The sequence below is a fragment of the Mytilus edulis genome, chromosome 6, assembly GCF_963676685.1.
Source record: "Mytilus edulis chromosome 6, xbMytEdul2.2, whole genome shotgun sequence".
Lineage (NCBI taxonomy): Eukaryota > Metazoa > Mollusca > Bivalvia > Mytilida > Mytilidae > Mytilus > Mytilus edulis.
Genome location: NC_092349.1, coordinates 30,674,805 through 30,700,577, shown reverse-complemented (window position 1 = coordinate 30,700,577; position 25,773 = coordinate 30,674,805). Strand labels below are relative to the sequence as shown.

At 34.1% G+C, this 25,773-nt stretch overlaps 2 protein-coding genes across 5 annotated transcripts; both read left to right on the top strand.

Annotated features, from left to right (window-relative positions):
- Positions 1-408: 408 nt before the first annotated feature.
- Positions 409-13,249, top strand: LOC139527488 (arginine/serine-rich coiled-coil protein 2-like). 2 transcript variants are annotated; one of them, XM_071322976.1, is made up of 8 exons: positions 409-547; positions 3,716-3,860; positions 5,549-5,607; positions 8,393-8,713; positions 9,234-9,660; positions 9,960-10,087; positions 10,728-10,853; positions 11,666-13,249. In XM_071322976.1, the coding sequence occupies exons 1-8, from the start codon at positions 467-469 to the stop codon at positions 11,939-11,941; spliced, it is 1,563 nt and encodes a 520-aa protein (XP_071179077.1). In that variant the 5' UTR covers positions 409-466; the 3' UTR covers positions 11,942-13,249. The 2 variants fall into 2 exon arrangements, with proteins under 2 accessions (XP_071179077.1, XP_071179076.1); XM_071322975.1 differs by having other exon boundaries at positions 3,716-3,869.
- Positions 13,250-18,552: 5,303 nt separating this feature from the next.
- On the top strand, positions 18,553-24,969 carry LOC139527485 (dynein light chain Tctex-type protein 2B-like). Of its 3 annotated transcripts, none has more exons than XM_071322970.1 (3): positions 18,553-18,593; positions 22,862-22,968; positions 23,755-24,969. In XM_071322970.1, exons 2-3 carry the CDS (start codon positions 22,864-22,866, stop codon positions 24,310-24,312), a joined length of 663 nt encoding a protein of 220 aa, XP_071179071.1. In that variant the 5' UTR covers positions 18,553-18,593; positions 22,862-22,863; the 3' UTR covers positions 24,313-24,969. The 3 variants fall into 3 exon arrangements, with proteins under 3 accessions (XP_071179071.1, XP_071179072.1, XP_071179070.1); XM_071322971.1 differs by lacking the exon at positions 18,553-18,593 and adding an exon at positions 18,732-18,785; XM_071322969.1 differs by lacking the exon at positions 18,553-18,593 and adding an exon at positions 18,775-18,976.
- The last annotated feature ends 804 nt before the right edge of the window (positions 24,970-25,773 follow it).

Below are 25,773 nucleotides of genomic sequence, written 5' to 3'. Positions count from 1 at the left end.
TTTCTTGGAGGCTATATATTTGAGATGTGCGTAGTCCATTTTAGGTCTTCTGATATTTGTAAGCCTATGTATGGATTGTGTTGGACTTGTTGTAGTATGATAAAAAGTAAAAACACAAAAATACTGAACTCCGAGGAAAATTCAAAAAGGAAAGTCCAAAATCAAATGGCAAAATCAAAAGTCCAAACAAATCAAACGAATGCCGGAATTAACTTGCAACTGTCTTGTCATAGGCATTTTCTTATGTAGTCCGTCTCGTCTAGGCTGTACATGTTCTGACTTAAAAGTCTTTTACTCTTGATTAATCATTTAATGTTAATAATGTTTGATTACTTAAACATGATTAAAAATTTAGTCAACACACAGGTGCGAACGGACCCGGGCCGCGGACGTGATTTTTGGCGAACGGACACGGATTCTGGTTTTAGGCAATCCAAAATTATCATCCGGGAACTTGAACGACAAAATGGAAATGTTGGCAAGTTATGACGAAGATTCAGAACCTATGCAGAGTTTGTCTGAAAATAACAATGGTGACGACGAACAGGTTTAAAATATTTCAACTTTCAAACTATTTTTTTACAATAAAACACAGTTATCTTCAGTATTGAATAACCAGAAATTAAATGTAGCCTGTAGGCAAAATATATTTCCCCATCTGACCTTTCTTCGTGTTTCACTTTCATTTTCTATTCAATTAATTTGGAAGAAATTTATTTGCCATTAATAATTTGAATTTGCTGTTGAAAGACTTAAATATCACCGTTTAGTGTGAATGTCATGTCATTAGCCTCGGGTCTGAAAGTGAAAAAATCATGTGTGTCTGTGACTGTGGGAAGCAGTCCAGACAAATCGCCTCACTTTTTCACAAACTCGCCCCACACTGGTTTACCAACTCCCCCACTTGTGAAAAGGGATAAATAACACGTGATATCTAATTATAACCTTATTTGTTATATGCAAGAAGATTGAAGATCCTACTTATCGGGAATCAGCGTTGATCATGTTGATGAGAGTGGTGAAGGGTTAATTTCGTGCAACGTGATCGCCGCTTTTAATTTAACGTTCAACATGTTTTTACTTTTTTATTTGACATTCAGTCGTGCAAGATGGGTGCCTCGTTCAACGTGTTCTGCTTATTTAATTTTACGTGCATCAAGATTTTCAGTCTTATTTTGCATGCTCGGTATTTTTCAAATAAAATTCAAACACTTGGCAGGGATCGTCAAGAAATACTTTTTTAAAAGCCGTTAACCAATTATATCATAAATGTGTATACTAAATCTGGAATATCAAGTTAAACAAAGAGTTAATACAAGAAGACAGTGACTCAGTCACAAAAGGTTCAAATAAAAGTATTTATTTTTCGTGCAACGTTCATTACAGAAATTATTTCACGTTCAACGTGAAATTATGTCTTATTTCAAGTTTTTTTCGTGCAGGCACCCCCCCCCCCCCCTTTACCACCCTCGTTGATTGGTGAAAAATATTTCAAGATGTCAAACTTGCATCAAAGAATGAAAGTAGAATGTATTGACATCTTGAAAAAATGGATTATCTGGACTCAGAAAGATTGTTGATCATAGTAAGGCACAAGAAAAATGTAGATAAACCGTTTAACAATTACAAGTGTTTTATATACAGGTACGAAGTACAAAATAAGCGAAACTGAGCGCAAACAAATTGTCAGCAATCTCCTGTTTTGAATGGGCACTGCTTTCTGTCTCTATATTGCACAAATAAAAAAGATAGAAAAAAGCAAAATCAATAAAAAGCAAATGTAAATTAGTAAATATATGCATTATAGGGCAGTGTTTTCCTTTTTTCACTAAGGGAAGGTGGGCGTTTTAAAAAAATCACTTGCAACCGGGTGGTTTTTTTTAAATGTCCACCGTTTTTTTTTAATTTACTGTGGGTGCACGTGGGGGTCACAAAAATAAAGATTAGCATAATATTCACATTTAATGGAGTTGAACAAACATAAATAGACGTAGTCATATTAATTGTCAAATATTCTTTGATTTGATTTTTTTCAACAATTTATCTCTTTTCTCTTGATCTCTTCTTTCATTTACAATTTTATGCCCTGTTTCTTGCTTTTGTGCCGTATTTTTGGCCCATAGAACAGTAGTATCCTTCCTCTGTGACTATAAGCCATTTGAAGTCTTGCTCATATTTGTCTTCACTTGCGTGTCTTTTCCGTTGTTTGGTTGATTTTTGTTCAATTTCCACAACTTCAACATTACTATCAATTTTATTTAACTTATTTGGTCTAGTATTTTCTTTATCATCATCGTCATCTGCCTTTCTTGTACCCCGATTGATAAATGAAAACATTGAAATTTGACGATTGGACGCCATCTTTGTCAATGAAAACAAATCAGCGAGGCGCCATTGTATGTATGTATGTATGTTCCGTATCTCCCTCCTTTAGTAGGAGCACCACCATGGGTTATGGTGTAAAAAGGAAGACATTTAACACACTGTATTGGTACAGATTTAATGTGAGCATTTGCCTATCCAGTCTCCCAGCCTGGCCGTGACGGGTCTTACAACCAGAAAGTTAACCTTCCCCAAAACAATAAGTACAATGTAATAAAGCATACGAACACACCCACTCACCTGACTCGCTCATCCTCAAAAATATAAAAAATGCATAATATAAAAAAACATTATACATGTATACAAAATAAGGGATAAGGTCACCCCGGATGCCGCACAAATGCCTAGACAACGAACGGGAAACCGGAGAGGACATACTTGGAATCCAAACCGATACCGCTAAATGCCCAGCTGTATTCCTGGTAGAGGAAAGCCGAAAATCCTATGATAAAGGATCTCGGAAAGAAACTACCGATCCATTAGGGGAACAGCTAAAACCCTCAGACATCAAATAGATTGGTCTGATAGTTTCCCACATAGAAACTACTAATGGATCCCATCTGACTACATGTCTCAAACAAACCTGAAAATATCTGCAGAAACCTTTCTCAACAAAAAAATATAATCCAAATCATAAAATATACGATGTAAGGATAATAATATTTATCCATGAAATCAATTTGACAAAACAATTTCAATGATGTTGATGGATTGTCTCTGCAAAAATTTTCACGTCCGCTCTCATCGGCATGCTCGACTCGAGGCCATAAGTATTCAAATTTTAACGGTACGGAACCGAAAAAAATCCGAAATTTGAAAAAAAGCCGACCACCTCCTAAAATCGAAAGGTGGTCGGCTTTCAAAAGAAGGTGGTCGGCACACCCGGCTTAAATGCCGAATGGAAAACACTGTAGGGACAGAAGAATTTGGTCTATTCTTAACGTTGCTCTTAATTGACCGAGTACCAGGATGTCGTACATGTAGGTAACCTGTTGAAAAATAATATAAACTGAGTCAAATGTGGGTAATATGAAAATAGTCCATTGATTGACATCATCTGATCATCATTGCTAATAACACACATATACATGTATATTTAGACTTAACTTTTAGTCCAAAAGAAATATGATGCTTGTTCAGCTTTCCTATTTCTGCCAACAGCATACATTTTTGTAGATCGTACAATTGCGTGATCTAATTTTAACATTCCTATTATTAGTTATCAATATGGTAAGATAGTTACTTTCCAACATGAATATTTCTCTTTCCAGATTTTTTTTTTAAATACTTTGAAAGTAAAATCTTATTATCTTTATTAATCTTCCATTTTTAGAACTCAAATTTGGAAGATGAGTACAGTATGTTTGAGAAAATGATTTCTGGGGACCAGCCTAAAACAGAGAACCAGTCAGCAACCATGGTAACAGAGACAGATCATGTGACCAATGAATCAGGCAGCAAAAACAAGGAAGATACAGGTCAGAAAGGTGAATTGTTAACTTATCTATGCAATGGATTCCTTGGTTACAATGCTTCATTCGATCATAAATTCAGTGTAAAGAGATTATATCAGAGTTCATGAAATCTTTTTTCCCCTGGTGGTACTTAGAGAAAATCTCCTGGTCCTCACTATTAATTCTATTGAAAAATACTAAAATTGTGTCAGTCCTATGCAAAATTTTGAGGGTAAATTCCACAGGACCACCACTTTTTGCGATCTCTGTTATATTGTACATAATAAAGAATTAAATTCATAGCTTCTCATCCTAATGCAGTTATGACAGGATTGCTTCCCTTTATCAGAAGATACTGAGTTAAGAAATAATTCATGGAAGCCATATATTGTTGGAAATTTACACATGGCCTGGGCCGTGATTATTCGAATTTTATCCTGAGCGTTAGCGAGGGATAAAATAAACGAATATCACGGCCCAGGCCATGTGTAAATTTCCAACAATATATGGCTTCCATGAATTATTTTGATTCTAATAGGACAAATACGGTCATTAAAAAACTGAAGCGAGGGTGGGTATGCTGTGTGTGTGGCTGTTCTTTTTTACTCCCTGCTAGATAAAGCTCAAATATCTTTATAAATATGTAGCTTGCGTAGGTTAGTTCGTGAATAACTGCTAGAAAAAAAACTTTTTAATTCTTTTAATTCTCAAATCCAACATATGCCATTTTTAATTTACATGTTTTTCTCGTAAGCTTCCGTTAAATCCAAAGTTGACATTTTGTAACCAAGGAGCCGCCATGTTGACTTGCTGAAACGAGTAAATATGCGAATAATGCAATAGAATAGAAAACAAAACAAAACCTACCTCAAAAATCAGTTTTAATACAATATCATACGAATTCCGATGGTTCACGCAACAGAAAACTTTCAACTTTAGCGGTTTCATTTGTATGACGTCATGTTTTGAAATGACTTAAATGCGCCAAAAAGATTAATAGACTTTCGCGGAATTTTATTTAATTTTTATTTTGTTGATTTCTCCGAGATCTTGTGCATTAATTCTTTTTATTATGCATAAGAATAAGAAAAAAAGTTATTTTGTCTTTTTTAAATTGCCCTTTTTAAAACAATAAAATCGGCAGAGGGTCTGCAAATAGGTTCCAATACATGTAGATTTACGTGGGAAGTATATTGTAACGGCCATTATTATGTATATCTCCGAGTCTGCGCTAAGTATATTTTATCGAGAATTTTATCACAGTGTTGTTTACAAAGCTAAAGAAGCACGTCATATTAGAATCATGCTTAGAAGATGTCTTATGAGTGCCAATGAGACAACTCTCAATGCCAATTTGTAAAAGAAAAAAATAAGAAAAAGTAAGCGATTGAGCTAGGGAAGTACTTATCTCAAATGGTTACAGTACTGCTTTGTAACACAGAGATCCTAGGTTTGAGTCCAGGAAACAGGAGATTCTATATGTAGAATCATGACCTTTTGGTTACACTTATACAGAATCATGACCTTTTGGTTACACTTATACAGAATCATGACCTTTTGGTTACACTTATACAGAATCATGACCTTTTGGTTACACTTATACAGAATCACTTATACAGAATCATGACCTTTTGGTTACACAGTAAAGCCATGCTAAAACATACATGTACGTAGTAAATTCCTGTATTATATTTTTGTTTGTCCTTTTGTAGGCACTGGTAGATGTTCATTAGCAGAAAGTGTGAAAAAGATCATGGAACAAAATTCTGAGGTAATATATATGAATGGTAATGATTTAACTTTATAAGTTGGGCGGGTCCTTTGTCAGCTGAGGCACTCTGTAATCAAGTGTAGAAGTGACCAGATCAATCTTTACAAACTATTACCTTTTACATGCATCAATTGAATTAAAACTTTATCCAGTCACATTAATTAATAACCAAATTCAGAATTTGAGGTCACTTCTACATGTATTAAATATTGGTTTAAACTGATTGTGAAAACTTGACCTCACTACAGAAAACTCTTGTTATTTTGAAAACACAAAGTTTGTAAGAGTGAGAATGCTTTGACAATGAATTTAAACTGACTATCATTATTAATAAGGAAACAAGAATTTATGCAAGGGTATTTTTACTGAGGCATGTTCAGAGGTAAACATTGACCAGAGTCAAAATGGTATAGATTGTGAATTGAGTAAAATCTTGTTTTGAATGTAACAGATTTCTTGCTGACTTGTAATGGCTTCCACAGCCTTACAGATATACCAGATTGTTTAGAAAGTCTACAGTATACTGTGTTCTTACAATTATTAATGGGAAAGTCTGCACCATGTTCTCCAGTTGTAAGTAAGAAGGTTGTAGATAATTAAACGCCAAACTAAAAGCAAACTAGTGATACAGATATGTCTTTGTTTAAAAAAACAACAGGCATCATAAATGTTATGAAACAAGATTTTACAGATGTATAAGTTATAATATTAAAAGAAATTTGTTAGTTTGAAAATCAAATTTCTTCATTTATTTATAACTGTAAAAGCAGCACTACAAGTTCGACGTGTTCTATATAAGTTCTTGATTTTTAGACATGATAGATGAAGAAATTTTGAAAGTTGAATACATCTAGCATGTCTAGGGAAAACTTTTAAACATTGTTCTTATTAAAACGGTTTGATTTTTTGTAGTCAAAGCCCGGCTAAAAAGGATTTCACAAACAACATGTAGAGTACTATTACCTGTTGATAGCCTGAATTTTACACTAGAACAAATTAACAAAGTTTTGTCCTATAATGTAAACACTGATAAATAAAAAAAAATATTTCAATTTGTAAAGTTCAATTTCAAGTAGTCCAATGTTTTTTAGGCATTGAATTTTTTAATGATTTACCAAATGTACTTTCTAATAGGTTAATTTATTATACTAGAATGATGATTTTGTTGCCTAGAACAATGTGCTGCTTTTACAGATAAATCAGGTTTAAAAGGGTGTCAAGATATATGTAGTGCTCAGCTGACAAACATACATTGTTCCCATAAACATATTGTCCGTGTCTTCATGTCTTCTTCATTAATCTGACCTGATACTTGCCTATACATTAGGTTTAACCAGTTCTGCCATCAAGTTTGAGTGAAGTTATCAGGCGACGTTATGTTGCCTGCAGTGTCGGATCAACGTAAGTACCCAGACAAACACACAGGTAAAGTTGCCCGGTATGGATACTAATGAAGAAACTGAAAAATACAAGCCAGCCATCACATGTCCACAGAGTACCAGTTATACCAGTTTTTCTTCAAATATCGGGCATTTTTCAGTCTAACATTGTTTGGTCTAAAAACAAAATAGACCAAATACATGTACATGTATCACATTTTATTCAGAATCAATGCATTTGTTTGAATTTTTATAAAGTTTGTGATGTCTTTTTCATCAATAACTTTTTAAAATTTTAATGAAGAAGCAGAGTTATGACACTTTGTAAAAATATCTGAAATTTCATGCTGATAAGAAGTACACACACACTAAACTTTTTGCCAAATGTGTTTCCCCAAAATGCTACTTTTAATCTTAGAAAAAATTTGGTAAAACCACCTACCCATTTCAAAATCAAATTCAGCTAGCTAAATTAAAAATCAACTGTTCTATGATAAATGTAAAATTTTGTTTAGTTAGTTGAAAAGAAAGTCACAATAGGCAAGTCTCAAATCTTATTGGTGGATTTACAAAATTGTATTTACAAACATTGCTAATTGATGTACAGAAAATGAAAACACTACATCAAAACTAACAGGGGGGAAATAAGCCAGGTGAGAGTGAGAGATACAGGCTCCTAGAAGAATTTTTTCTCATGATTATTATGGTGCATGGGATATATGAAAAAGATTTATTATTCAAAATATTAAATTAAAATATTTGCTGCAAATGATACATCTAAAAAATGATTTTGGCAAGAATGATACATTAAAAAAATGTACTATTTGGCACAAATGATACCTCTTAAAATAACAATTTGTGCTAAAGGACTGCAGCCAATTTTATTTTGATTTTTACCATGAATTATAATTAGTGTGGCAATAACCTCTGTCCTCCCCCACATTGAAGTTCTTTTCGTGTGAATCATTAGCTTTTCATAAAGTAAGGTACTTGGTACAAAGTACTTACCATGCTAACTACATGTTATACCTTACATCACACCTGATGAATAACCCCCTACACATGGAAAAACTTGTGAAAATCATTTGTATATGAATATAGTCAGTGTTTAAATTTCGTTACTTCTAAGGGGATCTGTTTTTAATAAGTTTTATTTTCAAAATTGGCCTTTCCCGGATTTTGATCCTCCATATTAAATGTATCTATGAGGATATTTTCATGAATGATGAGTTCATCTCAATTTCCAAATCGCTGAAAAGATATAAGTACTTCACGAATTTGGCCTATCTAACTTCAAAGAATTTTGTTGTATGTTTTAAAAAAAAAGTTATGAAATTATACTGCTGATAATGGTTGTTTACTGTGAAATAGTTCGAAGACAAAAGCAAAATGTTTATTATTGACAGGTTGGTGAGGTGAATGAAGATCAAAGGTCAAAGTCAGGGTCATCTGATTCTGGGTCATCCAGGGAAAGTTCAAAATCCAGGTCACCATCATCTTCACCTGAGCGGAAATCAAAAGAAAGGAAAATATCAACAAACTCAGCAGAAAATGAACCAGAGAAACCATCTGACAAAGAGACCAGGGAAAGTCCTTCAAAAAGGAAAAGATCTCATTCAAGGTCGCCATCACATAAGCACAGATCAAGATCCCCATCCCATAAACACAGGTCAGACCACCATCATAAGTCCAGCAGACGGCGATCTAAAAGTAGGGATAAAAGAAAGGTTTGTTTTCCTCAATGCACAAAAGTAGGGTGTTTCTATTTTGACTATAAAAAAAGAAATTGATTCCTTGTATCTCTTTTGCATATATCTTGTTAATCCTTAATGCCTTAAAATGGTACAAAGTTTTCAACCAAATATCTTTAGATAAGGAAGATAATCAAATTTCTCTTCAATCCAGAGTCTCGAAAATATTACAACCATTTCACAGATGAAAACTAACAATTCTGAGAAATAAAACAATTAGACTGCTACAATGACCTTAGTTTGAGATTTTACTGACTAGGTTCACACAAAATTTAGAGAAAAAGGTTGTTCTAGAGGAAGTAAAAATTTCTCTCTAGCACCATTTTGCTCCAATTTTTGCCATTATTATTGCCTTATAAGTACACGAGAGTACAAGGCCTTGTGCATACAGGCCATCCTTTTTTCAAGGTGAACTTTCTTAATAACAGCAATGTTTTCAATGACTTATAAGTTGTATAGCACCTGTTAGTCTTAATGTTAGTAATAAATTTTGTAGGAGAAACGTCCTTCAAGATCACATAGGCACAAAAGAAGCAGATCAAGAGACCATAAACACAGAAAGGGTCATTCTTCACACGACAAAAAAAGGAGTGGCAGTAAAGACCGTCACAGAAAACATAAGAAAAGTCGTAGTCGAAGTCGTGATAGACACTCAAGAAAAAACAAAAGTCCACACAGAAGGCATCATAGAAGTCCCGACCGCCATAGAAGTCCTGATCGCCATAGAAGTCCCGATCGACATAGAAGTCCTGATCGTCACAGAAGTCCTGCACATCGTAGGAGCAGGAGTCCTGATAGGAAAGCCAGGAGAAGTCCAACAACCTGTAATAAACCTTTTACCTTCAAGGATCAAATGAGACAACAACTTCTAAAGGCCAGTAAAATATTACAGAACAATGAAGGCATTGATGGAAAAGAACTTGGTGAGTACATGACAATAAGATTACTGAAAAAGATAATGTTCTGAGTGTCCAAGGGATATAATGGGAAAGTAACAATGTGGTACATATTTATTAATGACAGAAAATAACTTCATGCTCAGGAATAACACAGTATTTGTAATTTTGTCATTATCTCATTTATCTCAAAAACTACTGAATAGAAATGTTCAATCATGTAGAATAAGAACAAAAGAAACAAATTGCATTTAATGTACTGGTAAATGATTTAACGCCAAATGACAATCGCCTTGTATACATTGTCTTTTAATATTATTTTTCAGAGTTACCTAAAGAAAAACCAAGCAACCTTCCATTAAATTCAAAAGATGTTTTCTCACAAATATCAGCTGGTTCAGGGGTTACACCACAGATGGCACTGCTTCAAACCATGGCAACCATGCACCAGAAGGTAAGATATGAGAGTTTTCTACACTGGAATTACTGTTGGTCACAAGGGCAACTAAACACGAGAAAACAAATGTTTTAAAGGGTCTGCACTTATTTCAATTGATTGAGAAAGCAGAAATGATACATTTGTTATCTCCCTTTGACCATTCAAACATGCCAGCTATTTCAAAAAAAACAAAACTCAACAAATATTTGCTGCATTTTCTTAAGCCAGTATTCTTTCAAGAGGTTTATTAAATAACCTTGCCATTAAAATCAAAGTTTTTTCAGACTCTTTAATGATTTTTCAAATATTCATGTATGTATTTAAATCTTTAATGATTTATTTATATTTATATATACGCATTTTTGCCCATGTCCCAAGTCACGAACCTCTGGCCTTTGTTAGTCTTGTATTATTTTTAATTTTAGTTTCTTGTGTACAATTTGGAGTTTAGTATGGCGTTCATTATTACTGCACTAGTATATATATTTGTTAAGGGGCCAGCTGAAGGACGCCTCCGGGTGCGTGTATTTCTCACTGCATTGGAGACCTGTTGGCGACCTTCTGCTGTTGTCTGTTCTATGGTCGGGTTGTTGTTTCTTTGAAACATTCCCCATTTCCATTCTCAATTTTATTTCTGAATGGATATTTTTTATAGGCACAAGAAATGACTGGCATAGCTGTTCCCAAATATTACAACCCAGCTGCAGTAAATCCATTAAAATATGCAGAACAAGTACAGAAACGAAAACTTCTCTGGTCAAAAGCTAAAGACCACAAGGAGGTAAGTCTTTATCAGGTATAAAAATATTATTGTCTAAAGTTAAACCCCCACTAGGAGGTAGGATGAAGTGTTTTCATAAAAACTTTTCCAAAGATCACAAGAAAATTAGTCTGAAATATAAGATTGTGATAAAGCAGGAAATTTTGTAAGATCAATTCAAGCAACAAGTGGTGTGTTCAAATTAATCGGCTGCTAAGAATTGGTTTAAATCAACACAGATTGGGAGATCATATTGTTCAAATTTATGACTATATATTTTCAATGAATTTGATCTGGGCTATTCCAGAAAAAAATGTATGGGGGGTTGGAAGGCACATTGTATTAAAAATACATGGGTGATGGGTATCAGAGCAACTTTTCACACTACAATGCACTATAATTCTCAATTACAATTGTCTGGGTGGTGGGTACTGACAAAAACTGCCTTCCAACCCCCCCATACATTTTTTTCTGGAATAGCCCTCTGCAAAAAGATGTATATACGCATTTTATGTAAAGTTATTAGGCATTGTCAACTGTTTTTGTTCCAATACAAATTCGGAAAAAAACACAAGAAAACTGAGAGCAAATGAAAAATGCCTTGATAATAAAAATCATCAATCTGTCATGGAAAGTATAAATCAACTAAATAGTTCACTAATTTTTTTGCTGTAAAATTGAACATCCATTCAAAAGATAACAATAAGGCATCCATACACAGTTACTCTTATCACCATCCCATTGCACACTTAAATATATGGTTTGAAATTAAGCACAGAAATCTTTCAATTTTTCCATCAGTGATTTCAATTAAATTGATTCATATATTTCAGGACAAAGAAAAAGAATGGAAGACCTCAGCAGCTTTGGCATCTAATTCTGACGACAAAACCAAAGCTAAATTCTGTAAACTAATGGGAATGAAAGGTGGAGAGGAAGAAGAAGGGGACAACTCTGAGAATGTGGAGGAGAAAAAGAAACAACACGATGAACTCTTCTCTAGATTAGATAAAGACTATGAGTTTGCTCGAATGACGACTCACACACAGAGGGGAGTGGGCCTCGGGTTCTCATCACAACAACAACAGTATCCCGTGCAGCATCCATGAGCATCCTTCTCATGTAGACATTAGTGTGTTTGTCAATCAGCTTCTGGGACACAGTTTGTTATACGATAATTCATACATAGTCTGTGAAAAGATAATTATCATCCCTTACACAATTTGTTATGTGATATTCAGTGTAATCCATTCATAATCTGTGTTATGTTAATTATCATTCCTAAACTGTGTGTTATATCCAATGTGATGAGTATGAATATTAAATAAGAATGAGCATACTACCTTTGATGACAAGTTGTAGAATTTGATACTATGTTCTAAATGTATGTCCACTATTCTAATTAGGATAATATGGGCATAGAACCCCAAGACCATAACCTCAAGACCATGTATATTATACATTGTATTTATTGAACGTAAAGTGATTTATTGACAAAGTCAGTGCTAGTACAGATTAAATGATGCCTGTTCTGTGTGTTTTCCTTACATTGGAATGTGTGTAAAGCTTTTCTAGAATCAACTAAAAATCTGCTTTACTTTACATGAATTTATTTTGAATAGTTTTTTTTTTCTTCTAAATTTTGTAAATGAAAATAAACTTATCCTTTGGTAAAGGGGATTCTGTCTAAACTAGTCCCTGAGTATTTAAAGTGAGACCTTGTCTTAACTATTCCCTTACTTCACAGGGCCCTGTCAAAACTATTCCCTGAAGAAAATGGGACCATAATCTTAATATATCCCTTAGCAAACTGGGACGGTCTAATTATATTCAATGGGTAGAGTGTCTCAACAATCCCTGAGCTAAATGGGGCCCTATCTTCACTCATGATTGACCCTCTTTAAACAATCCCTATGCAAGACAGGAACTTAGCTGGAGACCTGTCCAAATTAATTCTGAATAAATCTAATCTGAACCCGGAATAATCTGGGAACTGGATGTCTTAACGAATGCCTCAACAACTGATTGCTGAATAATCTGAGGACCTTTCTAAATGGAACCCTTATTAACTTAGAACCATGTCTCACATCTACTCTTCTAGAACATTTAAAACTATAAGTGATCTTTCAAAGTTATCCAGAAGAGACAGTTGTCTAATGAACAGCAGGGGAGGTAAATCAGGTTTCAAGATTGCTGAACAAGGGAGGTAATAAAGTCACTCAAAGAATCACTTTAACATCATGACTTTGGTAGAAGAAAGGATGCATATTGAGTAATGAATTGTACATGCAGTAAGTTGTATGAGAGAGATGTACAGATGTTGTTTTGGTTGTATGTTATTGAATGAGCGAGAGCAATGGTTAATGAATTTTGTAATGTATGAATGAATTGTTTAAACTAATAAAGAAAATTCAATTTTAATAAATGTATTACAATTTTTTTTTTATTCTTCATTAATACGGTCATTACTGAGTAAAATATGAACCTTTTTGAAGTGGTCATTTCAATTTCTATAGGTAAAAGGTCAACAATATCCGTTCTTTGAAATAATCTTGAGGTGTAGATACTTGCCTGACATGAATCACTTGATATAAACCTCATGTTAATGTTTCACTGATCTAAGTTTTGATGCTGTAAGGAGGTTGGTCCTGATACTTTAGGATTATATCAACTTAATTTTGATGTATATATTGTGTAAAATTTTTCAACTTGTATGAAGAAGTCTCATTGACATATTCATTAATAATTTTCGTATAACAGAATGGCACTAACTTTGCAAAGTACACATCTTTAAAGAGTAAGAGCATAGACTGATTGGCTCCAAGTCAATGTAAGGTCACATGTCTTCTTTGTGGAGACAGATTGGCTCAGAGTCAATGTAAGGTCACATGTCTTCTTTGTGGAGACAGATTGGCTCAGAGTCAATGTAAGGTCACATGTCTTCTTTGTGGAGACAGATTGGCTCAGAGTCAATGTAAGGTGACATGTCTTCTTTGTGGAGACAGATTGGCTCAGAGTCAATGTAAGGTGACATGTCTTCTTTGTGGAGACAGATTGGCTCAGAGTCAATTTAAGGTCACATGTCTTCTTTGTGGAGACAGATTGGCTCAGAGTCAATGTAAGGTCACATGTCTTCTTTGTGGAGACAGATTGGCTCAGAGTCAATGTAAGGTCACATGTCTTCTTTGTGGAGACAGATTGGCTCAGAGTCAATGTAAGGTCACATGTCTTCTTTGTGGAGACAGATTGGCTCAGAGTCAATGTAAGGTCACATGTCTTCTTTGTGGAGACTGATTGGCTCCGAGTCAATGTAAGGTTACATGTCTTCTTTGTGGACTGTCTATTGCATTGTAAAACATGATAAAAACTTATTGAAATTACCACACAACAAATAGATAGAAACTGTAAATACTAAACAACTAAAATGATAAGCAATACAAAATCTACATGAATGCCTGCAGAATCTTTTTGCTGGTGAGTTAAGACTACATTTATGTCCCTTCTGTCACTGGAAGGGGTATTAATAGTTACTCCTGTCTGTCTTCACAAACATCTTGAAATTGGTTTCCATTTTTATACGACCACAAAAAAATATGGGGTCGTATAATGGTATGATGGCATTGTCTGCAATATTGTTGTCTGTAGACACATTTGGTTTACAGACAATAACTTTAATTTAAGTGAATGGATCTCAATGAATTTTTTTCAGAAGGTTCAATACCACAAAAGGAAGGTTGTGATTGATTTTGGGGATGATGATCCCAGCTGTTGAGGAATTAAGGGCCCAAAACAAGCATTTTTCTAGTGTCAGGATAACAACTTGTGTATAAGTATTTTGATTTCTCTGAAAAAATAACCACAATATTTAATACCTGGTAGAAGGTTGGGGGTTATGATGCCAACAGTTTAGGTAATTTAGGGCCAAAAAGGGGCACAAAACAAGCATTGTTGTAGTTTCGGGACAATAACTCGTGCATGAGTGTAAGGATCTCTCTGACATTGTAACTCAAGGTTCCATATCACAAAGGGAAGTCTGGGATTTCGCTTGGGGGTAATTGTGCAAAACATTTGTAATATCTTTGAGCACATTTGTGTGTGTCAGAAACCTATATTATGTCATAAATTTAATCACAATCCAAGTTCAGACAGTATCAAGCTTGAATATTGTGTCCAAATTTGCTCCAACTGTTCCTCTGCGGTTGTATCAGGCTGTGCTCAGCGAAGCAATTTAGTTTGCATCAACCAAATGATATGAAACTGATACACAATATAAAAAAAAGAATATGTGGTATGATTGCCAATGAGACAACTGTAAACAAGAAACAAAAACGACATTAACAACTATAGGTCACCGTACGGCCTTCAGCAATGAAAGGGATTGAAACCTTCCTTTTTTTACGATCAATGCTTTTCATTGGAGACATATGGTAGAAACTTCCCCTTTAAAAAATGACTGGATCCGCCCCTGCAGTCATCCCTGTGCAGAGTACGCTGGGAAGGGGAGAACTAGTCCTGAAAGCATGATACACCAAATAACTAAATGCATGTACATATTGCTGATGTGGTTCATAAGTGTTTCTCGTTTCTCGTTTTATTTTTTTTATAGATATATGAGCCCGTATATTTTATCTGTTTAAATGGTTTTACTCAAGTCAAATAACGAAATGTAAATATTGGTTTATTTATAGACACTGTAGCTCTGATTTGTTTGTGTTTTTTTTTCTTTAAATTATTACTGCACTTTGACACGATAGAACATCTTTTTGTTCAAGTGTCAAAAAATCGCTTTGCTTCTATTCTTTCCATTATAAAGTAAACCATGCTCAGATTTAATTAATGTCATTTAATAATCTGTATTTACACAAGAATATTTACTTTTAAATTGAAAAGCCTTAAAAGTTGACATTTTAATTGTCGAATATTGCAGTCTTATGCAATTTAAGTTAAAATTATTTACAATTCTTACATTTCATGGGATATAGAATAAATTATTAAAATCGGTCGCTGAATATATCTTTATATATTCACAAGGAGGGTATCTGTACGATACTTAATAAATATATGCACTTTAAAATCTTACATTTTAATCGTTTTTTCCCTCTGATTGTTTGAACTGTACTTCATGTAGCAATATCAGTGGTTTAAGAGCAAGGGGTTGGGAGGAGAAGGCAAAGAGCTAGGAGTATTAAGAAGAGTATAGCAACATTTTGTAAGTAGAATTAAATAAAATCAAACTTTTCCTCTCGTCTTATAATCTAAAAGAAGTCTATTTCCCTTTCATATATACATATAAAAATGTGGGGGATGCAAAACATGGTCCCCCACCCAATTTAAAAGTGAGTGTTTGGGGGATGCATCCTTAAATCCTCTGGCTCACGCGCCAGTGTTAATACACATACAAGTTATGGACAGTATATAATACTATAATGATAGATATTTGTATACGGAGAACGATAGAAACAACCTTATAAATATACTATACTAGTACTACATATAACACATTGAGAATATGGCACATTTATTAAAACTGTGTGTGTTGAGAGTGGGTTCAGCCAAACCATTATTGGACTTTTATCCTCAGGGGGGTCCGTTTGTCCGAGGGCTTATGTCATGGGAGTCATTTTTCTCCTCCCCATCTGAATTATATGATCATGCAAGCCATATGTTCCATGATCTTTGTAACTTTATGACAAGATTATACTAAACTTGCCCGTAATAAAAATCGAAAAGTCTTATGAAAATTTCTTTTTATAACTTACGAATAGCATTCCTGACTTTAATACTGGGACTCTTGTTTAGGCACAAGGTGCGGCATTTTTGATCTTTTTGTCTCTACTCTTATAAAGTTAGGATTGTGCTGTTGATATACTGTAAATTCCGAAATTATTGCGGTGTTTTTACTATTGCAAAAAAAGCGACAGGGTTATAATCGCAATAATTTATACTCGCATTTTAATTTTTTTTATATGAATTAAACAGGATTTTCACAATATTGCAAACATTAAAATCGAGTTTTAGTACTAAACGACAAAATCCCAATAATAAATGCACACAAGAACTACTGAATTTACAGTATATAAACCTGTGAGTCCGTGAAATGCCTTTTACTTAAGCTTGGACTATGATGTCAGTCTGTTGACATATGTGATCCTGTGAGTCCGTGAAATGCCTTTTACTTAAGCTTGGACTATGATGTCAGTCTGTTGACATATGTGATCCTGTGAGTCCGTGAAATGCCTTTTACTTAAGCTTGGACTATGATGTCAGTCTGTTGACATATGTGATCCTGTGAGTCCGTGAAATGCCTTTTACTTAAGCTTGGACTATGATGTCAGTCTGTTGACATATGTGATCCTGTGAGTCCGTGAAATGCCTTTTACTTAAGCTTGGACTATGATGTCAGTCTGTTGACATATGTGATCCTGTGAGTCCGTGAAATGCCTTTTACTTAAGCTTGGACTATGATGTCAGTCTGTTGACATATGTGATCCTGTGAGTCCGTGAAATGCCTTTTACTTAAGCTTGGACTATGATGTCAGTCTGTTGACATATGTGATCCTGTGAGTCCGTGAAATGCCTTTTACTTAAGCTTGGACTATGATGTCAGTCTGTTGACATATGTGATCCTGTGAGTCCGTGAAATGCCTTTTACTTAAGCTTGGACTATGATGTCAGTCTGTTGACATATGTGATCCTGTGAGTCCGTGAAATGCCTTTTACTTAAGCTTGGACTATGATGTCAGTCTGTTGACATATGTGATCCTGTGAGTCCGTGAAATGCCTTTTACTTAAGCTTGGACTATGATGTCAGTCTGTTGACATATGTGATCCTGTGAGTCCGTGAAATGCCTTTTACTTAAGCTTGGACTATGATGTCAGTCTGTTGACATATGTGATCCTGTGAGTCCGTGAAATGCCTTTTACTTAAGCTTGGACTATGATGTCAGTCTGTTGACATATGTGATCCTGTGAGTCCGTGAAATACCTTTTACTTAAGCTTGGACTATGATGTCAGTCTGTTGACATATGTGATCCTGTGAGTCCGTGAAATGCCTTTTACTTAAGCTTGGACTATGATGTCAGTCTGTTGACATATGTGATCCTGTGAGTCCGTGAAATGCCTTTTACTTAAGCTTGGACTATGATGTCAGTCTGTTGACATATGTGATCCTGTGAGTCCGTGAAATACCTTTTACTTAAGCTTGGACTATGATGTCAGTCTGTTGACATATGTGATCCTGTGAGTCAGTGAAATGCCTTTTACTTAAGCTTGGACTATGATGTCAGTCCCATACAGTAAACCATAATGCGTACCCCAAATGGCCAATAACGGAGCTATATAAACTTTTAATAATTTTGACTTCAAAGTTATATATACCTTCAAATGAAATACTATTGGAAAATGAAATTTTTATTCTTAGCTACGTGTTAAGTCAGGTGGAATCCATTCTTGTTTTTCACTGACATTAATTTATTGTTCAAGCTTTAAAGCTTAGTCGTAGAAGAGTTCTTTGGTAACTGCTGTGTTAATATTCTGTAACACTAGATAACGCTGTGATCTGAATATGGAATCAATAGCTAAGGAGATATATTTGTTAAAAATGATAAAAGATGTCAGAAGAAAGCCAAGTGTGAAAGGTTTACGTTCGAATGTACCTTATAATTCGATATTTTTGAAAGACTAATTTGAAAAGATATAATTGTTATTCATCTGAATAGGTTCATTCCATCAAAACTAACATGAAAAGGACAACTATATAAGTAAGACTACATTAACTATATTGATAAACCTACATTTATCTTACTTATCATACAAAATTAATTCGACCAAGTGAAAAAGGGAGAAAATTTTATCAGAAATTTATTCATTTTGGTTGAACGGTTGATTGGGTAGAATTTAAACTTTGACGGAACCTCACGTCGATATTTGATAATGTGATACATTTTAAAGTGGTAATTTAATGCTAGGTATTGCTAAGTAAAAGGGGTATAAAACTGTACTAATATTGCATTTTAAGTGTTTGACGGAAATTTACTACATAATTGTATGGAGCAGTTTATTTTCGTTATATAGTTGTAAATTTGAGGTCAATTTTAAACAGATTCAGATCGGAGTTTGTTAACTAAATAAATCAAACGTTCAGGTAAGATCATATATACATTTACTTTACTTTTTATTAGATTTTGTACAAATTAGTAATGTTATATAGAAGCCATCAACACATGTCGCCTACGATTTGTTATTTGAACTGTTCAAATAAGCGCTTATATTCATTGTGCATTTTGGAAAAATACATGTACAATTAAATGAATACAATAAAAAAAACGACACGGTATACGAAGTGGATAAATTTGTGTCTTTTTTGTTTTCATGGATGTATAAATACCCTGCCACGTCCGGTCTATGTGGGTTTTTTAGCGGATGTTTTTCGGCTTTATATCGGTCTGATGAGTAATGTCCTTTTCAACTGATTTTTGTAGTTCGTTTTTATGTTGTACTGTTATATCACTAACTAAGGTTAGGGGACTGTTGGCGCCTTCTAACATGTTTAATCCAGCCACATTACGTATGCTGATCAGCGCTTGTCCCAAACGAGGAGGCTGTTATTCAGGGATTGTCTTTGGTTAATGTCTAACATATTTGTTTTTTGTAAATTTTATAAATATTCCGTTAGTATTCTCAATTGAATTGTTTCCTATTTTTCATGTCGGGGCTTTAGTAAGTAATTTGGTTGCCATGAATACCATAGATTTGGATTAGTTTATCATATTCGTCAGCCCTCAGTTATCATGTACTATATTTCCATGACGCACAAACCGTGTTCTTTTTGTAACCACTACATTATTTTGCGCACACACACACAAAAAGGAATGGGGTTCCTGTCTAATTTTACAGTCCCTTTGAAGACCTTTCGATTCAAATATTAGGAAATATTTTTCGACTTTTAGTCGCTCAACTATTCTCTGAGGATCAAACTACCTTCAGATAAACAAAAATTAACACCCTTCGCATGCTCAGAATAAACAATGTGAAAGAACAGCAACACGGTCCAAACTTAACACAGTTGTTATATTTCCTACTATTTCAAAATATCACTGGAAATACAACAAAGACTCAAAATGATGTTGGATTAAACAAATTTTACGTCGCACAATGTGTCATAGAATAATACCACTTTGAGTTCTCTGGGTCGATTGCGAGCGAGATGTCTCTACCATACGGCGAACTGTTAATTTGCAGATTTTGTACAGGTTTATGTCAAAACTATGCGTTTAATATTAAAAGCTTTAGAATTCATTTAAACTGTTACCGTAATTTTGGTTTTTAAAAGTCCTCGAGTTATTGACAAGTTTTTCATTTATGAATCGAAAACCTTCAACCTTTTCCTGGTATAAGAAATTAAGTACAGATGATAGAAATAGATTGTTATTTGAAACTGTAATTTGAAACTAAATAGCAGGCTGAAATTAAATGAGTACTTTTAACCAAAAAGATGGTTGTTTTTAATCAAAGTAATGGCGTATTCGTAACTGTCCCTATCAAATTATAACACGAATTACCGGGGTGATACATGTTAATTTCCCAGGCAAATATCATTCAATATGCTACGATCGCTGAATTTCTGTTTGGACTATCATTGTATAAAACAGGTGATATATTTCCAAATGAAATACAAACACAAAATGTTCAATTAAACCAATTTTACGTCGCAAAAAACGTTTGCTTAAGATACCCATATGTCATAGAAAATATCACTTAGAGTACTCTGGTACGAGGGCAAGTGATAAGTCTCGATTATACGACGAACTGTAAATGTGCAGGTATTGTCAACAATGGACTAATACAGTTTTACAGGCTACTGTCAAATTTATACGCAATTAAACGCTTTAGAATTCGTTTAAACTGTAACTTATTTTGGTTTTAAAAGTCCTCGAGTTATTGACAAGATTTGCATTTATGAATCGAAAACCTTCAACCTTTTCCTGGTATAAAACTTCAAGTACAGATGATAGAAATAGATTGTTATTTAAAACTGTAATTCAATATCAGCCAGAAATTAAAGAATACGTACCGTACTTTCAACGATAAAGATGGTTGTTTTTAATCAAAGTAAAGGCGTACTGTTCTATATCTGACGGCTAACGAATTGAAATACGAATGACAAGGTCACGTGATGTGATGCTACATAGGTTAATATCCAAAGCAAACTTATGTTCGGACTATCATTGAAAAGAACGTCTTAAAGGTCGTAACGAACATAATAAGCCACTCCTCAGCCTGGATGTTGAAAAAGAGGCCCCAGTGGCGGATCCAGGGGGGTCCGGGGGTTGGAACCCCCCCCCCCCTTTTGGACGATCAAGGCATTTGAATGGGAACATGTAGTTGGAACCCCACCCCCTTTTTGTCCTGGGTTATGAAACCCCCCTTTTAAAATGGCCGGATCCGCCCCTGGGCCCCTAGTTAGCATGGTTAGCTCAGTAACGTTTGGATTTATACTTGTAAAAACATGTATCATTTACTTATGTAGCTCCATAAGGAAAACCCGGCCCCTGTTCCCAATAATCCGCCTATATTTTTCATACATATAGAGTGAAAAAACATACTCAGATTTAAAAACCGAAGTAGATATACAAAATCAATATTTAAACTTCCATTCCTTCTCAGGAAATCACTGTTTGGTCTTATTTCAAACTTCAAACTCATTAAAAAGATGGCAAAAATTTTCAACAGTGTAAAATTATCATATTTTGCCGTGCTGCAACGAATTGAATTTAAATATTTGACATAATTTTTAATGGGGTGAGATTATTTACCGATCAATCACGTCGTAGGTAGGAAAGTACTGGTGTATGTAAACTCCTCAGAATGAAATTTAATATCTTTAATCGTTGTTTTATTTAAAATCATTTCGTGGTGATGGTTTAAACTTTACTCTGATTAGAAAACATGTTGAAACTGAGATTAAGATATTTAATAACTTATCTTATCATTATGTAGCTCACGAAAGTGTTAACTGTAGATCAATAGACGTTTTGTGTAATCAAATGTCATTTTATTTTGTAAACACTTATGAAAAATTGAAATATTATTCATATAAGTCGAGAAACATGTTATATATTAGTAACAAATGAATTTATATTCCGTTTAAAATATTCTCAAAGTTCTGAAAACTGATCGGATTTATATCTGATATTAAATATTTCTATACAAACACTTAACATTGATACAACTAGATCTGGAGTCAAACAGCAACGATAAATTTAAGAATGGTCCGAAAATTATATTTCTACCCTACAGAAAGAAATTAAGTTTTTGTCTATCAGTCATTGTTTGATTCAATACATATATATAAGTATTCATTCTCCTAATATGATCTGTTTTACATATGACTAGTAATATTAATAAGTGTGACCTGCAACTTGCAACCCGCAAACATAATAGATATAAATGTGTGTTGTTTTCTTTTCTATACTTAGTATCATTGGGTTATTGTCCCATTGATGTATACCGCACATATTTTTTATTCACAATACCGGTATTTCATAGTTTAAATTTAAGAAGCGCTGAATGTAGCACTACCGGCTTCCAATTGTTATTATATTCCGTTGTTTAGTCATATTTAATACTTCCGATAGAGTTTTTTTAAAACATTTTGCAATATAGGACAACTATACTTTTCTTTTAATCAAAAAATTTTACTAGATATTACCACCATCATTTTACATTATGCCAAGTGTTATTTTTGAAGGTGTACGAATTTATATGAGGACCAAAAGTCAAGCGTATATCTATGGTGCATCAATTTTACCCGAAAAGGAGTTAGTACGCACATTTACCGCAAGTTACCTTTTGTTTTTGTTCATATTTTTTTTCTCGCCAAGTCTCGGACTCACACTGATATGCAAAACAAAATCATATACAATTCATGTTTGTGTTGCTACAAGCCCATAATTAAATATTGAAAATACGACATTATACAATATGTAAAATCTAAAATTTATTATCCATACTTGTATTTGAATTGTAGGTATGGCGAATGAGAAATTAACGATGCAGGCTTTGATCGAACATGACCGAGTACAACCGAAATTAAAAGCGACAGGAACATCAAACTCTTCTACGCTCATTAAAGAGGTAACGACGGGGGATAGATAAACAATAGGTGTAGATAATATGTTAAATTTATTACTTTTAACTCTTTATATTACTTGAACTGCAAATAAATTTAGTGCATTGAAATGTCTTTGTATGTGATGTTTAGACGGTTTACTATTGGGGTATGTATATCTTATTTGTTACCGTTACTTGACTTTCGACTGACGTTATAGATTTGAATTTGCTCTCAAGACAAGCTAGACAATACAAGACGAGACAAGAATATTTATTGGTTAAAATTTTAACATTAACTTTTGTAGCTGAATCAGTATGTTTCAATAAAGTTACAGATTGAAAAATGTTTACGCGTAAAATGTCATTTTCGGTTTTTTGTCTATGTGTTCAACACACGATATACTTGTTTTTGACACAGATTGATTGTTTCTTTGTTTTTCCTTGTTTATGAAAAAAATACACGGAAATTTGATTTCTTACAGGAACTTCGAGTTTAATTTTAGAATCCATATTAAGCTTTCTTTAACATTGCAATCACTAATTCCTTGTTTTAACACATAAACTAAAGTTAATGTAAAATCGCGAAAAATAGCGGGAACACATATGAAATACAAACTACAATTCACTAAAAAATCGAAAACACCAAAAAAAATAAAAAGAAAGAAAAAAATGATTGAAAGAAACAGTCACTTTAGTTTCCCTTCCTCTTTTTCTTCATCTGAATAGTTTTAAGTTTTAAGCTTATATGATACCGTAATATATATAACAATTTGTCAAACAGTAAAATATACTTTTTTCTATTTCTAAAAGAACGCCTCTATCAAAAGTGGCGATGCTGTTCCAAAGAGAAGAAGGAATCCGTCATCAAGTGATACAAAATCTCAGAAATCAGTTTCCCTGGCACCGCCAAAGACGGGTATAAATTTCTTTCGAATAGTGGCTGCAACCAAAGCATGGCAAAGACTGGCAAAACAGAGAGCAGCCAAAAGGTCTCCGAAACTAACACCGAAATGCGAAAATACGTACAGACTAGAACCGGCGGAAGGCCAACACTTCTCTCCGCAGAAAGTAGAACTTGTCATGAAAAACGTGATTGAAAACCACCCAGGACTAGATCAGTATAACCATATCCGTAGTAAACTCTTAGTACGAGATTTATCCGAGAAGATAAACGAGAAAGTGAAAGAACTAAATTTCCCGAGGTATAAGCTTGTGTGTAATGTTATTATCATGGAGAAAAAAGATCAGGGAGTAAATATCGCTAGCAGGTGTATATGGAACCAAGAAACAGACAATTTCGCATCTTACACGTATAAGAATGGTGCAGCGATAGTTGTGGCCTATGTTCATGGTGTATATCTGGAATAAATGGAAGGATAACTGTAACCATGTTCTGTTTATGATGTTCTCTACTCTGTTTCGTAAATAACGAGCTTTTTGAAAGACAGTTTTTGGTTGATAGTATATACTGAATAACGGAAGTAATAAAGCATTCCTTGTTTTCGATATATTAGCCATTTAAAATTTTGCGGGTAACAATTCTCTTTGGAATTTTCACAAATTTACCATTTGCATTTTTTTCCTTCAAAAACTATGAAAAAACCAAGGATTTTATAAATGTTGCGACGCTGGCGAAGTTGGCGTACAGTAATTTTGTAATTATTTCGTAATGTTGGGTGACGTTGCCGAATATTTCGATCTTTTACACAATCCTGTACCTGAATAGAATAACTGGGGGGAAAAATCAAAAACATGAGGAGCGACATTCTCAAACCGTATAGGATTACCAATAGATAGTATTAAATGATTTGATATTTTTATGCATTTGGACGAATATGGTATGGTAGTGTATATTGTTTGCGGCCTTTTCTGTCTGATGTCTTTGTTCACATCAACTTTAGTCTTGTTGGCTGAGAAAGTTTAAAACACTTTTCGTGGTATAAAAAGGGATGGTGATATGGGGGATTCCGTGCTGCACCAGTTTCAGAAGAAATAGAATAAAAACCAATTGCATTTTGTAATTAATTGGCGTTTTGTGTGTGTTCTTTTCGATAATTCCTATTTGAAATTAAGAATAAAACATTCTTATATAGTTCTGCATCTTCGCTAGCCAAGGGTTACGATCCACTCCCGCTCCCTTCACCAATAAATAATCAAAGTACTGAAGTACTGAACATCGGATGACCGCAGGTTCTTGTGGATGGTCAAAAGCACATGTCACAGAAACAGATCACATCTCTATACCTGAAACTTGGGTTAATTTACAGAGATATTTTTTTCTGATACAAGTTCGCGCTTGGATGATGAATAAATGACAGGAAATTCAACCTCACCGTAATAACTATTATATTGTAGTGCAAGAAATCAGTATACCTTGGACTATTATACTTGTATAATAATAGTCGTAGAGAATACACTTGTTTGTTGTTATATATATTATTAATATTACGATTGCATGTATGTACCGATTATCAGGTTGTCTGCATGTTGATATCGTAAAATATCAGCTGCGAGACATAATATTAAGCTTTTTGTCGAGTAAGCGCAGCGAACGAGAACAAAAAGCCTTCATATTATGTCAAGCAGCTGATATTTTACAATATTAATACGCCGATAACCTGATAATCGATTTATCGGGCTGAATTTGCGTCTTTTGGAAGTATTGTCTTAGTTTCACCAGCAACCGGAAGTTGACTTGATAAGTTTGGGTCAAACTTATCAACGTCGGTTCAAACATTATGACGTCGCTGATATGTCCGGGTCAAAGTTATTAAGGCCAGGTCAACGTATTTGACGTCACAAAGCCGTGATATGGAGTTTTATTAAGAG

What these genes read in the sequence shown, in the direction of transcription:
- LOC139527488 (XM_071322975.1), top strand. Translation starts at nt 467, where the DNA reads ATGGAAATGTTGGCAAGTTATGACGAAGATTCAGAACCTATGCAGAGT. An exon ending in TCATGGAACAAAATTCTGAG is followed by an intron (nt 5,608 to 8,392) that starts GTAATATATATG and finishes TATTATTGACAG; the next exon opens with GTTGGTGAGGTGAATGAAGA. An exon ending in AAGCTAAAGACCACAAGGAG is followed by an intron (nt 10,854 to 11,665) that starts GTAAGTCTTTAT and finishes CATATATTTCAG; the next exon opens with GACAAAGAAAAAGAATGGAA.
- LOC139527485 (XM_071322970.1), top strand. Translation starts at nt 22,864, where the DNA reads ATGGCGAATGAGAAATTAACGATGCAGGCTTTGATCGAACATGACCGA. An exon ending in CTTCTACGCTCATTAAAGAG is followed by an intron (nt 22,969 to 23,754) that starts GTAACGACGGGG and finishes TATTTCTAAAAG; the next exon opens with AACGCCTCTATCAAAAGTGG.